Below are 19196 nucleotides of genomic sequence, written 5' to 3' on the forward strand. Positions count from 1 at the left end.
TTAAACCTGAAAGAAAGAAATGTGGCTACTACTTTTATGGTCTTTTTTTCAAATTGTCTTGGAATGTTATAGCTAGAAGAACATTCTGAAGAGGCACAATATCCCTCCTTTAGAGATGAGAAACTGAGGCCCAGAGAGACAATGACACTGCCCACTGTCACATCACACGTTGGTAGCAGATCACCAAGACGTACATTCCTAAGGCGCAGTTTTCTCATTTCTTTTAAGTCTGTGCACTCCTCAGTGTTGAGTTCAGTGCCTGGTACACGGCAGACATTCAGAAATGGTTCCGATCCCTGAATTCTATCCGGAGTTTTTTCCATTGTCCCACGCTTGTTCCTATTTAACAATGGATTAATCTCTCTTTTATCTTCCCAAAGAATCAGAAGTCACATTTCAAATTATGCTTTTACACAGGTATAATTAAATCTTTAAAAGGTGGGATGGCAAAGAAATTAGAGGCTAGGGCATAACAGACATTTTATAACCTGCAGATGCCAACAGCAGGCAGCCCACCTGACTCCACCTCCCTCCCCCCGAGTATAACGGCAATTATATTCCAGAGTGAATAATATAATTATCTAAATGAAACCAGGAAGGGGGAAAAAAAAAAAAAGAATACAACATAAAAGGATTAGCTGCTCAAGGACTTGTGGTTGGGGGAGGCAGGAGGATGGATCCCGGCTGACAATTTCATAAAGTAGCCATCAATTATTTAAACCATTGTGACTTTTCAGACAGCATTCTGGACAGCAAGGGAAAAAAAACACTCTAAATTTTTGAAAACCATAAATTAGGAGAGAGACGCTTGCTATTTGGTTTTGGAGTGAAACGTGCTCTGCCTTTAGAGAGAGGAGCAAGAGGAAAAGCACAGCCGCCCTAAGTAGGAGGTGGCTCAAACGGCACTTCTCTGGCAAGTTAGGCAGAACAAAACGCTTTTCTTACAGCACGAGTAAGAAAATGTGAAATCCAACGTAAATAAATAATTCAGTACATGAAAAGGTAGCGGATTTTAAATAACACTGCAGGTCGAACAGAAAGAGAACTGGGTCAGCAGGAGAGGGGCCTGGATTCCACCACCGGAGCTGCCATTTACTAGACGTGTCACCTGAGGCAAGACACTTGTTGAGCCTGACTCTGGTGACAGAGCTGGAGTAAAATTCTAGCTCTAAAATTCTACGGAAGTCTAGACTTCACATGATGGAGAATGGCAACGCTAGCTGGGGAAAATTCATACTGCAGGTTTAACCACACGCAATCGGTCTTTTATTAAACAGAGTTGTGATTTCTAAAGAATATCTGTCCCATGTATATGAGTTTAGTTACAACGTTCATTGTCTGCTGTTATATTTTTGTCATATAAGTAAACCAGGCTTTGCCTATATGTCCGAGAAGAAAATAGAACTTTTAAAAGCCTGTAATTTTTGCCATTACTTGAAGTATTTGCATTCACTAAGCTAGCTCTAAAGCAATAGATCAGTTATTTCTACCCATGTACAAGGCATTTTCAGAGTTTGCTTTTGAGAATGTTATATTTTGATCTTTTCTTCCATAATAAAGTATGGAATAGCTGTTATGAAAGGTTTTTTTTTTTTTTTTTTTTTAAAACGATCCAGTTTATTCTGCTTTGGGAGGGTACCATCCTGTCCCAGGCGGAGAGAGGGCTCAAGGACCAGGTACGAGGTCTACAACTAGGTCGGTACTGATGAAGTGAGTCTGGTCAGGAGCCAACTAGCTTGGTTTTTCCTAGACATTGCTAGTTAAGAATGAAATTAGTTTTTAATCTAGTCACATGTGATTATTTCCATAAAAGTATCCCCAAACACCCTAGATATTATAAATATATAACTAATTACATAAATATTTAACTAATGCATTTTAGACAAATATATGAACTATAGCAAGATTTTAAAAAATATAGCTTGTCTAGGGACTACTTAAAACATTCACCAACTAAATTTATGTTCTATACATCAAAAAGTTTCTGACCACTTGCAGCTTATAAATTTCTTGTCATGGTGGGTGCTGGAGAAAGATCTTTCTGCACTTATAATCCAGCCCCTCTGCCTATACTCCATTCACCCTATTAATTCCTCTACAAACAAAGAGGCCTTGTAATGGAATCAAGCCTTTGAGCCACAGCTATGTTTTACTGATGTGCAGGTCACTCACTGTACATTGAGAAGGATGTGTGTGCCACCTCTTGTGGACACGCATTCCATCGCCCAGGCAGTACACATACCTACTGTCTAAGGTGTGCAAGCAAGAGGCCTCTTAACGTCCCCTCTTCCTGGCATCTCTTCCAGGAAGCTTAACAGAAAAACCCTTCTTGAGTGACACAAGTTGAGCTTTTTTTCTTTTTTTTTAAAACAAGTTGAGATCTTGACAAAGTAGGATTTCACTTCCCATGCAACTGTGTCCTCTGGGTTTAGCTCCTTCTATAAGAAACCCCTGGGGAGGAACCCCAAATCCCAGAATAAATCTACTTGTTCTTAGTACGAACGACTTGGTAAAAGGCTTGTTGTATTTGCTCTTTTGCCCCATTAATTCCAGTTTATAGATAGTTATGAGTCCCTATGCCTTTTTACCTTCTCATGGGCAAGAGCTATTTTTCACCCTTACATAGATTTTCTCCCCTATTTGAGCTGGAAGAAGAAAAATCATTAAGTTCTAAAGGTGTCTGCTACCAGTGAATTCCTATGACTATCTTTTCTCGGACATAAGATTTGTGTCACCTGACTTGGGCTTTGCTGTAGCGGTAGCAGCATGTCTGCAGCAAGTTGGTTTGTTTTTTTAGGGAGTGGGGGGTGGAGCTGGAGAGCTGGAGAGTGTGTTTTTCCTGGAAAGGAATGCTAAGTTTTTTGTTTTTTTTTTTTAAAGATAGAACGTAAGAGTAAGTTTTAAAATAGAACCTAAGAGTAAGAATAAATTATTTTTACTTTTGCCTTTTTCTTAGATTTAACAGTTTATTCATCACTCTCATACTTTTATTAAAACACTTAGCTCTATGGTATACTTTATATAAGTCTGTCCTCAAAACTGCCACAACCCTACTCATTCCCACAACTTCCACACAGCTAAAAACATATCCAACGGATTGGAAAACTTACGACCATACAGAAACATATACATGGATGTTTATAGTAGCTTTATTCATAATCGTCCCGAATAGAGGCCACCAAGATGTCTTTCAGTATGTGAGTGGATAAACAAGCTGTGGTATATCTGAACCAGATAACACATCCATAATCCATACCACGAAATATTCTTCTATGATGAAAAGAGCTATCAAGCCATGTAAAGCCACGAATGAATCTTATGCACATTACTAACCGAAAGAAACCAGTCTGAAAAAGCTAAACACTATATGATTCCAATTCTAAGAGGCAAAACTACAGAGATAGTAAAAAGGTTAGTGATTAGGTGTGGGGTGAGGGGAGAAGGGTTGAAGAGATAAAATGTAAGGGATTTTGGGGGTGGTAAAAGCCATTCTGTATGGTACTGTAATGGCAGATACATGACATTATGCATTTGTTAAAACTCACAGAATTTTAAAGCACAAAGAATGAACTTTAATGTATGCAAATTAAAAAAAAAAACATTTAGGAGGTTAAGGGATTCAAGGATGGCATGAGGAATGTGACAAAACCATCTAACTGGATTAAAAATGAATAAAACAACCCTCTTGAAAGGAGAAAAAAGTGCTGACCCAAGGAATTCTGGAAATGAGTTGAGTCTGTAAAAGTAGAGGCAAGAGAAACTGTAGAAGAGAACTGTGCACTAGGTGGTAAGGCTGTTTCCCACGAGGGTATGGGTTAGTGATTCTGACGCTGCTGTAACTGCACAGTTAAGTACATGAAAGGTGGTGGTGGGATCCAGATTTTTCACTGCTGAAGAGGAAAGTTACAGATAAGCAAGAGGAGGAGGCTAGACTGATCTATACAGTAACTCTTAGAGTTGGAGACATCAGTATAAACTCATTTTTAGCTTAATAAATAGATATAAGTGGCTACGTACAGAAATATACAGAGATATAAATACACATGAGTGTTAGTATACACACATATATTTCTTTTCTCTGTCAGCTGAGAGGAACGAGAAGTAATGATGCCCAAGTAGCAACGAGCATATCGTGTCTCCAAATCTTGGCTGCCAATACTATTCTCCAATAACAGGAATCGAGACTCCTTGGAAAAATGGCTGATTCTAGGACTGGGGCAGAAGGTATACAGATGGAGTTTGAAGCACCTGGTAGTGCCAGAAAATAAGTGCTGAAAATCACAAAGATAGGGACGCAGAAGATATAAGCTCCAAATGAAATAGCTCCCAATGGCCAAAGCTGGACTACTTTGAGCACCTAAATAAAGTAGTACGGGATTATAACTCACTACATACAATAAAAATCCGTGAGTCCATGATGTCATAGATAAATGACTGCATAAGTATAAAATGGGAGAGAAGAGGCGCATCTCTAACGCAGAAGCATTCCACGTAATTTATGCACATTCTCTAGCACCAAGGAAGCAGAGCAGCATTCCCTACTCCTTGAGTACGTGAGCTGTCACAGTGCCGTCCTCCCAAATAGAAAATTATGGAAAGAGGGAATAAAGAGTAATTTTATAGTGGAGAAACCTGACAAACGCTGCCTCAGCCAGGTGATCAAGGTTAACGTCGGCAGTGATGAGTCGTGTTGACAGGATGGACGCTTGGAATCCTGTGATGAGACTGTCACTTTATCTCTGTGATCTTCCCTCCCACAACACACATTCCCAGTCAAATCATGAGAAAACACCAGATAAATCCACGTAGCAAGACATTCTACAACACACCTAACCCAGTCAAGGTCATTAAAAAAGGGAGACTAAATGTCACGTGGTTTCCTGGATGGGATCCTGGTGGAGACTGGCTAAACAACAAGGCAATACGAATAAGGTGGGGACTTCGATTAATAAGCATGTATTAACATCAGTTCATTACTGGAACAAACATACCAGACTAATCTAAGATGTGAATAATAGGGGAAACTGAGTGTGGGGTGTAAGGGAACTATCTGTACTATCTTTGCAACTTTTCTGTAAATTTAAAACTTTTCTGAAACAAAAAGCCAAATATTTAATGCTACTTTCTTTGGCAAACGATACAGGTCCACTCTTACATACTTTATCTCTAGCTGTGTAAGCCAGAGGCTGTCCCTTAGCATAACTGTTGGTAATTTCCACTTTATTCACTCGAGTGAGTGCCTACTATGTGTCAGAGATTTTTTTTTGGCTCCAAAGCAAAACTCTGGAAGGATGGAAGAAAAGGGGAATACTTCTTGTTCGAGAGGTATGAAATTAACTGACAGTCCAGCCCTCTCTCTGCTCAGGCAGGCTGCTCATTCTGACAAAGCCGTGGAAGCCATGGGCAAACACAGCAAGCAAGGTCGCCAGGGCACTTCTGTAAGCACCTGATAGGCAGCCTTGACCTTGGAATGACCAAGGGGAGAATAAATTAAATAATGCTTTGTGGAACAAAAAGGAAGAAGCAATTAAGTTCCTGTGGTTGAAACAGGGCAAAGAGTAGTGTGTGAGGAGAGGTACAGAATGACTCATTTAAGTGCAGTTATCTGAATGTGACTTTGTAGCTATTTGCAAGTGATTACTCAGGGCATTGTGGACTCCAAAGATATGACCGTCCATCATGGGAATAGCTGTAACTATGGAGGGGAAAAAAGCAGATAAAAATGAAGAAGAAAAAGAATGAGAAACTAGAAGCCTAGATGGATTTTTTCCCTCTCCTCAAAAGACTATTTCCAATATGTACAATCCAAAAAGGACATAATGACATAGATAACCTGTTAATGAGCTAGCTGTGTTACGTTTTCCCCAAAGCAGGACTTTAACTGACAGCGCTCCTGTATATCTAAAAAGGCAATAAATGAGGAATGTACAGCTTAATCTTTAAATAAATATGACCCTGCAGCAGCTGAATGGCTGCTCTTGTGGGCAGAGGTGATGAAGAACCCCATCCAGTCACTGCCTGTGAAAGCTCAGAGAGGAAAAGCTGATGAAGATTTATGAGCACAATACTTACTCCAGAAAGTAAGCCTATCTGGTTTGTTTGGCCAATGATGACAATCGATCAAAAGACTGACTTCAAATGCTGAGCTGAGCAAAATGCTGGGGCTCACCAAACCTCAGACAGCCATGAGGTCACTTTCTGAAGCTTCAGTCTGGAGAGAAATATTCACAGGAAATTCTGTCTTCCCTTCAAAGCTGGATTACCCTGGCTCGGCTGGCCTCCCGGACAGCGGGCTCTCTGTCCTCTAATCCAGCCCATGAACTGCCAAAGCCCCCTCTGCCTTAAAGGAGCTTCCACTAGCATGCACCCCGTCACGATTCTGGACCTGTTCTCGCTTCAAGAGTAAGCTATGCTCAGCACTTAAGACCCCTATCAGAGCTCTGTGCCCCCATGTGAACCTATTCCCCACTCTCCATTCATTCCTTGACTCATCTGGGTTAGTTTCGCTGCCTCATGAATACGCCTTCTGTGTTCACTTACATTAGGCCCCTTGCTTGGGTCACCTTCTCCTCTGCCTTCTCCATTTCTACACATCCTACAATGGCCAGCTAAGGACCCTCCTCTCGCCTGAGGTCTCTTGAATCCTCTAGCCCTCAGTGGTTTCTCTCAACTCTTAAATCTGCAAATCTTCTGAACCATCACATTCAGTGTTGGATGATGAACTGTCCTCTACTATTCTCAGATTCATAGGTGTGAGGAATTCTGATTTCCTAACTAAGCGGGAAGCTCCTGAGAAATGGGAGCCATGCTTTAAATATCTTCTGTAATTCCACATGCCCTTGTCTAGTGATAGCACAAAGCAGGTGTTTTATCACTTAGTTTTATCAGAATTTCAACAGTGGAAATTACTCAGCTGTGTCATGTCACTTTTGTTACAGCAGATGTATCAGACACCAGTCCATCTTAGAGTGTGCATGCTAAAATAAAGTAGGCATGAGTTGTTGAGGATGACAGGATCCTTGAAAAGCACGAAGAGAAACAGCTGCTTTATTTGAACAGTTAATCTTAAAGGGCTATTTAACTTTCAAGCTGAGAGAGTCATGTTTCTCTCCTCACTTTCTCACGAGAACATCTCTAAGCCAGAGCTGCAACACCCAGACAGGGCAAAAATTACTTAAGATAAGAACCTCCAAAATTCCCCAAGAACAGCAGTTCTCTGTCTCCACTCCTCTGGCTCCTTCCAGGAATTTGGCCGGATCAGCAATTCTGCTGCTCCCAGAAATGATAACTATCATTTGCTCGGGCTGTCGAGCCAGCCTTTTCTCTCTTCTTGGTATCTTTTGATGGGACTCTCTTCCTCTTCTCTAGTGTTTAAGGGAAAGAAATAAATCTGAAGATGCCTTTGTTAGCAAGTAAAGTCAAATATATTTCTGGCAAAGGCAGCTCTCTAAAGATCTGAGCGACAGTGTTGACGTAGTTCGGTCTCTATCAGCATAAGTCAACACCTTCTCTTCCGCTCATCCCAGGAGTGGGTCCAAGTAAGATCAAAACAGACAGCAGCCAACCAACAGCTCGAAATACTTACCCCAAATAAGCCCTGCTTCATAGAACAGTCTAGATGAGAACTAAGACAGCCATCAGTGGGCTTACCTTGACTTAGAAAGTAAATTCTGAACCCTAGTTTAAATCCCAGGGCTTAGCCCTATACTGAAACAGCCTGGTGCTCAGACAAGTCTCCTAGTACCAAGCAAAGCTGGAAAGCAAGTGTCGCTGACTGTAAATACTTTCTCATTCAGCAGTCAGTCTCGTGACTCTCCTTTCCATGTGGATAAAGACTTCCGGTTTGTTCTTTTTAAAATGACCTCATAACCCAGATATAATAAATGAATTCTTGAAGAGTTGCATCTAAATTCAAATCGGTTTCAAACGCATCGTGAGAGATGATGGAGACAACATTTGGAATTATGAATGACTTCAAAAAACACAAATTTTGAGATCACTAATGGTTCTTATACAATGTAAAAGGCTGGTTGCAGAGGGTTTTCTGCAGACAAAAGGGAAACAAATTTCTTCATTTCTAGCCCTTCTGGGCTTCCTCCAAGAGCCTAGGTGACTATACTGTATGGTAGTTTACTATATATAGTATATATACCCTCTCCCTCCACCTCCTTGCTTTGCAGAAAGCTACTTATAGAAGTCTAGTTAATAAGAACTTCTCTAAGAAAACTAGCCAACTAGACAAAGTCCTGTTTCTTTTTCATCCTGAAATAAGACTATAAAGATATTTGTAAAAATTTGAGTTGATCATATTATGTGCCTATTCTGCCTGTATGTAAAAATCATCTCACTGGCTCACTTCACAGCCTTTTTCATCTCTAGTTATGAGGACAAGTTCCCTTATAGTATTATGTTAATAAATATAGATCAATCACAAGCATAAACTGGTCAATTTTGTGTTCCATGACACTATTTAAAGGAAATGTTTAAATGGGTACTTTCAGAAAATTGAACACTTTTCACAATGCAATTATTTTCCCACTTAATTTATTTATTTACGTTCAGATTTTCTAAGTAAGATATTAAAAACCTATGAATAACCCCATGGTAAAGAACTTAGAGAATGACTCGGAATTCAATTCTGGGACGGCTAAAGAAGAATCAAAATCACCAAGTTTGCTTCTATTATGAAACATATTTAGCAAAGTATTAGTTGTAGAGTCTGGATGGGAAGTGGGTATTTACTGAACGATTTTTTTCGGCCTTTTTTAGCTGCTTAAAATCTTTTCATAATAAATTTTAGAAAAAAAATCTTGTCAGTTTCTTATACGGGTTATCTAACCACGTATAAAACAATGTGTTGGTAAAAACTAGTGAAGCTCTTGATAAAACAGGAAACACTGCTCACTTCTATAGCTGTTTTCTTTAAAATAATGGTGACTGGGCATGTGGACCAATAACAATAATAGTTATTAAACAACAGCTCAATATGTAGAGCAGTTCATAAAGCCCTCATGAATACATGATCCCACTGAGCTTTCCACCTTAGTCTATGAGGTAGCTGAGCCAGCATCATCCTCATTTTATAGATAATGGAAACAAAGCTCAGGGTAGATAAGTGGCCTAGCCTTGTCTAAGGTCATTGTGTTGACAAGAAGACCAGATCCTCATTTTATATACTTTACCTACCACGCCAAGATGAAATTTACATTAGTTATTTTCCTAAATGGCTATGAGGAATCACAATAAAAATTCTACAAACATTAAAATGCATTAGACCAGTAATAGAATTAATAATACAAAAACAACACAACTCAATAAAACAATTTTTAAGATGGGAGATAAATGTTATAAAATCCCGAAAGTCCCCATCAGTCATGAAAAATTTAATTTGCTCAGCTGTCTCAGAAGTGAACAGATGAGTGTTGAAAGCTGCAGTGACAGTCTAAGCAACCAAGGATGAGGATAAAGGCATTTTCTCCTCCAATTTCCTAAATAAAGCCTGAAGTTATCCGAGGCCCCTCAGTGTCATGACGAGGCCAAACAAATATTGCTAATGAATAAAATAAAATAATAAGAGTAAAATTTGAAGGAAGTCAAAAGTAAACAATATGGTTAATTCATATTTCTTTAGGTCTAGACAGACACTGAAGAATTATGTGAGATCCCCAAACATCTTGGTTCTAAGACTTATTTTAGCACAGTGAGACCATCAGCACCGCCTCTCAGAGGTGGGAAAAAATCAAGTCATCATCTCTATCTTCGATCACGATGCCTTCCAGCAGACCTTAAATGGGACTAATCTAATTATGCTAATAAAAGCTGAATCTACTGTGCACCGCCGAGTGGAACGGCAACAACTGGCCGGGATGCAAACACCACTCAAATGCAACGGTCTTCATCTGAACATAATCTGATGTGAGGAAAGCAGTATGCTACTGCTGCTGACCACACTTCCTTGGGAAACCAGCAAGAGGTTACTGGCAGGACCTTGGCTTAGCAGGAGAGAGAACAGGTTTGGGCATCAGTGTAATTATCTCTAGCAAATCATCACACTGTAAGCAGTTGTGTCTACCAACCTTCAATAAGGCTTACCTACAGCTCCAGCAATCACTCAGCCTACCAAAAAAAAAAATTGTTTGGAATCTCGCTGACACCTAGAATTTAGACTTCCCTGTTCTTAGTGCCTTAACAGCAATACTTCTACACTGCTTTCTGCAGAGAGTCTTCAAGGAAAACATAGCACGTTGAATCTATCTCTTTCTATAGAACCTGCTTCTAATTATTAGCTGTGGTAGGTTAAACAGTGTCTCCCCACTCCACAATTCCACAGAGAACCTCAAAATATGACTTTACTTGGAAATATGGTCTTTGCAGATATAATTAACATAAAGACTGAGATGAGGTCATCCTGGATTAGTAGGGGCCCTAAATCTAAGGAAAGTATCCTGTAAGTGCCCGGGCCCCACTCCTGATCAACAGAGAGAAGACCATGTGGAGACGGAGGCAGAGATCAGAGTTATATTGTCAGAAGCCAATAAACGGCAAGGCCACCAGAAGGTGGAAGAGGCAAAGAAGGGTCCTCCTCTAGAGCCTGTGGCGAGGACGTGGCCCCTGGACTCTGAATGATGAGAATAAACCTCTGTTGTGTTAAGCCACCAAGTTTGTTATGGGAGCCCTAGGAAACAAACACACTAGCTTTCGTGGTCATAAACACTGCATACTGCTTCTGCTGCTAATAAATGATGAGTAGACACACTCCGGGGAAAAAAGACAAAGGAGGTAAAACAATACTTTCTCTTGGTGTGACACTAGGGTGGCGGGAGGCAAGAAATAGAAGTTACTGCGTGGGCGACAGAGAACAGGAGTGGATAAACAGCAAGTTATAGATGAGAGGAGATGCAGGTTGAAATCTAGACAGAGATGGCAATGGTGGAGCACACCAGCAGAAGTCAGGAGGCTGTAAAGGAGAGTTAAAGAGCAGGCAGGTGACATGTATCAGAGGGGTCACGCTGAAGCTGACACATACGTGACACAGGGAAGAAAGCAGATATGTTTTACAATCGTTATTTCATCTAATCATTCATTAGAAATGATTCTCGTGTTCCTATGACACATATTTTATTATTCTTCCTTTAAAGAGGAGGAGATAGGTACACAAAGGTCAGCAGATTGGTCAAGTTTTTCAACTGAAATGCTGGGATTTAAATCCATTTGTATCTGCTTCCAAAGCTTGGGTACCAAGCTTGGTTCAAAGTATCAAAGAGAGCCCTGTTACACACCCGACTGAATTAAAGTATGTCTCAGCCATAACTTTTATATAAGTCCTCTCAGGGCAATAATTGATTATATGGCACAGAAAGATCCAGGCCAGTGGCACAAATGCTGGCTGCATGTGGGGATCACCTGGCATCTTACAAACGCTGATGCCCGGGCCCCACTCCTGATCAACCGAGCCGAATCTCTGGGACGGGATCTGAGCTGTGGTGTTTTCAGAAAGCTCCTGGGTGATTCTAACGGGTATTGTTTTCGACGATCACAGCTCTAAATCCACAGGTAACAGTGGGAAGTGCAGCTGGCTAAGGAAGAGTGTGGTGTGTGGGGGCTGACTCTATAACCGTCTCATTCCTCAGAGGGACTGGCAAATACTGGGGCAGTGAGAAAAATGAAAATATGCTTCAGATGTTTTGAGATTGCCTAAAATTTTTACTTGCACAGCTTATGTTTTTTCCTCCAATGCGAGAATCTGAGCTTAAGCATTAGAAAAGCTGCCTCTATCTCACATCGACCTACATGAGCCAGAAAATGTAGGCTCATCCTGTGCTGGGAAAGAACTCTGCAAAATTCAGCAATGTGCTAGACTAGGAAGCAGCTTCTGCTGCCACCACAAATATTGTTTTTTCAATTTCTGGGCCTGTATGAAACAAAGCTAAATAGTTTTTTTTTTTTTTAAATGACTACTATTTTCACCACAATGCTGAGCCCACAGCGTCAGTTCCCATTTCCTAACCTCCAGCTGGGCATGGTGGGATTATGTAAGGCATGCTTCTAGAATTTTAGTCTCTATCAAAATCGCCTGGAGGGCTGGTTAGAGCAAAGATTCCTGGGCCCCAACCCAAAGCAGAGCAAGGTTCAGGAACTTGCACCTCTCACAAACTCAGAGATGCTGATGCTGACGGTCCATCGACCACACTTTGTCTTGCACTGGTACAAGGCAGTGCTTCTCAGACTCTAACGTGCATACGCATCACCTGGCAATACTATACAAATGCAGATTCTGACTCAGAAGCTACATGTTCTCCTCCACAGAACGCTCTCTAAGTAGCTAGGGTATAGTGTATTCCATCAAGTGGTAAGAGAAAAAACTTTATTTATGCTTCTATTCACACAGTTTGATGCCCATTCAGCAGTTTGACAGGCAAAAGGGAAGCACCTTAAGCATTAGTCTCTTGCCATTTTTTTGGATGGAGACGCTAAAGAAATAAGTTGAATGACATCTCCATATCAATGATACGTAGAGAAATGAGTGAATGTTTCCTTGAGTGTAAGGAATAAACAATTTGTAGGCTCCTGTAGACAGGAGAGGGTATCAGCATGCTTTGCCTTGCAACATGGGGAAACCATTTTGCAAAAGAAAAAAAAAGTGAAATCTCAGACAGTAAGACCATGAGGTATGTTCAATCCTGCCTTCACGCTGATAACACTGTAGGCTTAAGAAGCGTGACATTTTAATTTAAGCTTTGTTAAGAATTTTGAACCCAAGACCACGACTCTTATACCATGAGTGGAGAACATACACACATGCCCTTGTACTAAGGAAGCCATCATTAATTCATTCATTTTCATTCACTCATCCATCCATCCACCCATTTACTAAATATTGTGTAACTCCTCTAAAGCAGACACCATTCTAGGAGCTGGGATTTTAGGGGAGAACTCCCTACAAAAAATACCCAAACTATTCCATCTGTTGGAAAGCACTTTGGGCGCTGAGATGAGAGATGGGTGGTTCTATGCCTTTACGTCTCTGTGAGGCAATACAGGAAATAAGAGATCGAGACTAGTGTGTCCGTAACTACAGTGAGAGGCCAGGTTCCCTTATCACCACTTGTCGTAGATTGATACTTTTGTAAAATACAATAGAACTTATTTACTAGAAAAAAGAAGTTTTAAAAACCTCAAAGATACACAAAACACAAATCTCAATTTTTTTTTTTTAACTATTAGATTTAACAATGACAAATTGCTTTAGAAAACGAGGAGGGGGTGTAAATGCTTACTGTCAAATTCTGTACAGCTCCTAGCAAACTGGTAACAGCTCCTTACAGACAAGCCCATTCCTTAGGCTGAGCTTTGAATAGAACTCATTCAGAGCATGGACTCCAGGGCTGGGTGCCTGGGTTCGAATTACACTTCTGATATCTGCTAGCTATGTGACCGTGGGCAAGTTATTTAGTTTCACCGTTTTTCAGTTTCCTCCCCATAATAAGAACATCACCCTCACAAAGCTGTTGCCAATACATGTAAAACGAAGTTAAAAACATATGAAGTGCTCAAAATAGTGTAGTAGCTCACACTAAAGGCTACTAGAGTGTTAGCTGCTCTCATCACCACTACCCACCGTTATGAATGGTACCATCGCTAGTCTTACTGTTCCACTGCTGCCAGTACTGTGCTGCTCTATCATTTGGGGCCAATACTCGCACAGCTCTTTCACCTATAAAATGATGCTTGTAATCGCCCCCTTTTTATTTACTTCTGCCCAGATGCCATTTACGAGAGGTAAGGACGGGTGTCCTGGGGTTCTCTGCATCTGTGCATCATCAATTCCCCTCTATGAATTCTGTGCCTAGAAAGTGAAATTACTGATGCGAAAGCACATTATCACCCATGGAAATTTATAACTAACTGTCAGTGCTGCCCAGATGCCATTTACGAGAGGTAAGGACAGGTGTCCTGGGGTTCTCTGCATCTGTGCATCATCAAACAAACGACAACAGCACTGAGACAGCTGTCCTTTCACTCTTCCTGGAGAATCCAGTTGGGCTGATGCTATATGACACTGGGTGGCCCCTCAGGGGACAGGCACAATCCTTTCTTCTACTCTAGCAGAAGGGATGACCTTAATGGACATTTTGACACTTCATGTACCTAAATTCTTAACTCATTTGCATCTTTCACATACATCCTTCTCCAAGCTCCCTTCTTAACAGTTGTGTTGGAAACTCAGCTAAAATTTTTTAGGATTATTTCTTAGTTTTTCTTCAGATCAGTCACCTACAATTCGCCAAGAAAAATATATCAAAGTGACATAGAAACATATTTAAGAAACGTTAAAACTTGAGCATGAGAAATTATGCTAGAAAACAATTTACAATCATTATAAAGCAAGAGAAATGATCAACATGGGAAAGGAAAACAACCATCACTTCATTTGCTTTTTAAATCTCATAACTCTAAGAATATTAAACAAATTTATTGATATGGTCTAACGAATTTGCGTTCTCATATAATAAAAAATTTATGAAGAAAGAGAGGGCAACAAAATAACCAAATAAGAAAGCAGGTGTTTTGGCTCTGAAAACAAATTTGGAAGTTAACAACTTGAATGGTCTTTAGTTTCAAGATTTACTCACTTACACAGAATTATCATATCTTGACCAAGTCAAAGACAGAACGGGTAAAACTGGAGTTCTTAGAATGGAGTAACTGATTGAAAAAACAAGAGGCAGAGTAACATGTACAAGAGGCTGGTGGCGAGACTGGGTGTCATTTGACAAGCACAAAGGTAAACTACCCAGAGATGTAATTTAGTGGGTGGCCCTCACATGGCCCAGATTGAAGTTAACTAGTTATGAGGTTTAATGTGTCTCTGCTACTCGAGCTGAAAACTGTTTAATAAGCCAGCATCTTTAGTTTACAGATTGACTCTGTAGTACATTGTTGTCTTGTGTTGTCTTTTAAATTCAGTACACTAAGCATACTAAAGTTGCTCTGTGCAGCAAAGAACATGACACTTCAGGGACATCAATACTGAAAGGTTTTCTGATGGAGAGGAAGTTAATGATATGGTCAGACAAAAGAAAAATGTACACAAGTTCTTGTTATTTCCTATTCTCCTCTTCCCACTCTGACTCTGGTTATTTACGACTCTCAAAACGTATTCACTGTGTCTGTCCATCGACCCACCTACCTATGCATGTATGCATTCATTCAATAAATTATTTACTGAGCACAGTCCTGCTGCCTGGTACTGTACTATGCTTTTGGAACTTACATTCTAGTGGGAAAAGACAGAAAATAAACAAGTTAGGAAATAATAATTATAGTTGTTGTATTAAGAAGGAAAGACATCACGTTAAAATAGCAACTAACTGAGGAGATCTCTTCAGGATCCTGACCAAAATAAGAATTCCATTCAGATGACTCAAATGAAGAAACGTTAATCAAGAGATGACTTACAGAGGTGCGGGCAGCACTGAAAGAAGCAGCAAGGGATGTTGAGACACCAGAAACTAGTCATAGAATAAAGCTGTAATTAAGGGGTAAGGAGAAGGGCGGGTGGTGCTTGAGCTATGGAGGGAGTGGCACCTGGCAGGACTGTTATGGTGGGATGTAGCTGCAGCCAGAACCATGATCCAAAGTAGAAAGGAAGGAGGTAAAAAAAAACCCAACTTCTTTCTTCTCAGATCCTCCAATCTGCTGCTAGTGCTACCTACTGTTAGAATCTGATTATGTCACCTGGCAAGGGAGCTTTGGTGATATCGTCCAGAGTTTGGTTGCAGTGTCGAGAATGGATTGGGGGGATGGAAGTGGAGAATAACCAGGGAAGGGGTCTCCTGAGGTAGGATAGTCAGGAAAAGTTTCCCTGCGGAGGTGATATTTGAACTGAGACTGAGAGAAGGTCTCAGCCATGCAAAGAGCCAGCGGAAGGGGAATGGAGCAGAGGGATGCGTGAGCACGTGCCCTGGTCATTCACCCATCCCATGCTCAGTACAGAATCTGCACGAGGAACACATCTAACACAGACTCAGACAACCAAAATGAACCTGTTCCTTGGTGTGATGCTATAATGCATGTTCTGGGAGAGGCAAATGCCTCTATTTTCTCAATACCATAGAAGAGTCGGCTCATTAAAAACAGAATGCATCTAATGAGGACACTTCCCTATGAAATGTCCGGCACTTCCATTAATTCTAATGTACAAAGAAAGAAAAATGAAGAGACACGTATACAAAGGCAGGTAAGGTCAGCAATGAAGCAACTGTAACTCCCTTCCGTTTATACAATTTCTCTTTGAAGAGCTCAAGCTTTCCACATTTTGAGATACCTCATATCATGTCACTTACGTAAAAAATAAACTTTTTTTCTCTTAAATGAAGAAACATTATAAAGATTTAATTACAGTGTAATACTAGTTAATGTATAACTATAATTCAACTCATACTATGTTCTTTTAGTTTTATATTTACCTTCAAGTCACTGGATCATATGAATATAAAATAAATACCTCCAGCTTATTCATCCACATATCTACTGAGAAATTATTTCTGTTGCCCAGAAACCATTTCTCTACATACTCAAGTTAAAATTTTCAATACTAACAAGAGCATCACTTTAATTAAGTGATCTGACTTTTAAAAGCCAGTTTGCTGATGGGTTCAAATTCATCGTGAGCTGGACAAGTTCCCAGCTCTAAGTCTGGACTCAAATGGGTAGAGTTGAGGTTAGGCTGAGTAACTTCCTTCCCGGAAGTCCTCCATACTCCAGGATGCATTCACCAATGGAAAAAGAATTCCTTTCAAGGGCAAATTCCAGGCAAATACTGAGTTGCTGACAGAATGTTAATGAGACTCACTACATCCCATATTCAAAGCTAACCATGTTTTTCTTAAAGATCTTAAGTAATTTCTATTAACTCTACATTAGTTCTAAATTTCCCTAGTGCCTGTTTAATTTATTTCTTATTTTGTCCCTGATGATATGGAGACAGATGGGTAATTCTTCTTCTTCATTTTTTCCTCCCCAATTTGTGACTCTTGCCAAGGCAATGAAAACTGTTGATAAAAACAGTAAGTTCAAAGTATATTGTTACCTGTAGCAGAGGCCGCTGTACCCCCAGCACCTTCATGGTGTCTGCATTAGCCAGGATCTTCAAGGGGTCAGATGTTTTAGTGACTCCTTCAATCTCCTTGTTGATCTCAGCCAAGACTTGATGGAGAAAGATGTTTTTGATGTACACAGTGAGAAATTCTCGAAGAGGACACTGTTTGGCCGGGCCGAGTCCCAGGGCATGCTCAATCTCCTGAATAAATCTGGAAGACAGAGTATGATGGTTGCTAAATGTATCAAGAAAAAATATTATAGAAATATGACAAAACACACGAGTATCTCGAGGCTTCGGCTGTATCCATGGAGACATTCCCAGAATTCTTAACAAGAGCAGGTTATCACTCTATAATACTCATCTCTCTATCTATGTCTATACACATAGATATTTTAAACACCAGTTATTTCACTAATTGTATAGAAATAGGATGAAATAGAAAACATGACTGCTAAACTGGGGGGGGAGGAGACAAAATATTTTTATTAATTCAAGAAGGAAATAAGTATAAAAGAAGCAAAGGAAACCATGATAAACGGAAAACAAATTAAGATGTAAATTTAGAAGCACACCCTTAAATACTACATAGTTCTCACCGAGTTTTATATATATATAGTTTTATATATATATAGTTCTATATATATATAGAAATGTTAGATTGTTAGACAGATAGATAGATAGATAGAAAGAAAGAAAATATAAAGAATAAACATTTAATTCATGATGATATGGAACAGAATGGGAGGTGGGGGACAAAGGACAACTTCAACTTTATTTGTAATGATTTATTTCCTTTATTAAACACAGTTAAAGCATAAATAGTGAAATGTTAATAACCGTCAAAACTCGGAGATAAGTATGCAGATGTTGTTGTGTTATTCTTTGTACTTTTCTACACTGGAGCTTTACTTTGCATGGTTCTGATATACACAAATTTAAGTTATTGAAGTTTACTTAACACCAGTCCTCCAAAACCAAGGTTTAAATTCTAGTCACCCCAGTATATTAACTGTGAATAATGGCAAAAAGTATAAACTTTGAGGCTAGCCATTCAGTTCTGAAATCTCTACATGAATAATTGATGTTCATCATGATCAATGATCAATCATGTCCCTACTTTCAAAGTGTATCGGTGAGTGATCACTGAACATGTTATTCAGTTCAGGTACAGACAGCAAAGCATGTAGCTGTGTTGTCCCCTTGTCTCCCAGTGATAAACCCATGTGACAATTTATACAGGATAATTTTAAGAGAGAATTGGCCAAAAAAGATAAAAGTACAGAAAGAAAACTCAGAGTGGTAACAGTGGGAATAAAATCTGAACTGAATGTCAATGGATTTATAGAAGAAATAGCTGACCATCGGAATGCTGACACTGCCCCCCTTTGAGAGGCAAATGCGGCCAGAGTGAAGGTGAACTTGTTGACCTATACGAAGAAAGTGGTGTGACAAAAGGGATGAAGACCACAGGAAGTGATGCCGGCCAAAAGTCGCACGTCACAGGAAATCTTGGAGATATTTCGTGGCTCTGACAAGCAAAGAATAAAATCCTGGCAAGTATTGTTCAAACTACTCGGTAGGATTTTAATGCAGAAATAAAACAATTCCTCACTGTTTCTAATGTATTCAGCTACAGTGGACTGAGTACATTAGCTTTCTTATTGTTCATATCTGTATACATTTATAAGAGTTTTTAATGTTTTGATAAAAGTTTTTAAAGTCGCAGAACTGTGATTTTCCTTATTAAGATTGATTTGCATGGTAATTTTAGTTCCACGATGCTATGCAAAGCAAGGGCGCTACCTTGTACTTTAAAATTTTCTCAATAAAAAAGTTAGAAGGAAAAGGAAATTAAATAAAATAAATGCAAAAAAATGAATGACTAACTGGGAAGATATATATCTGCAACTTATAGATGATGGCTAAGAAAAAAACTAAACAAATTAGTAGAAAAATGATCAAAGGATACAAAAAGTTTACAGTAAAAGAAATACAATGGCCATTAAACAAGAAAATATTCTTAACTTCATTCATATGAGAAAAATGAAAAGTAAACTATACTGAGATGCCGTTTTTTATATCCATGCATTGG

General features: G+C 39.6%; 1 protein-coding gene across 1 annotated transcript in view; it reads right to left on the reverse strand.

Moving 5' to 3' along the window:
- EXOC4 (exocyst complex component 4) overlaps window positions 1-19196 on the reverse strand; it is a 643761-nt gene that overhangs the window by 174709 nt on the left and 449856 nt on the right. The window contains 1 exon segment of the mRNA XM_015588393.2: window positions 17093-17312. Coding sequence (XP_015443879.1) covers window positions 17093-17312 — 220 coding nt within the window.

Source organism: Pteropus alecto, unplaced genomic scaffold, assembly GCF_000325575.1.
Source record: "Pteropus alecto unplaced genomic scaffold, ASM32557v1 scaffold22, whole genome shotgun sequence".
NCBI classification, from domain to species: domain Eukaryota; kingdom Metazoa; phylum Chordata; class Mammalia; order Chiroptera; family Pteropodidae; genus Pteropus; species Pteropus alecto.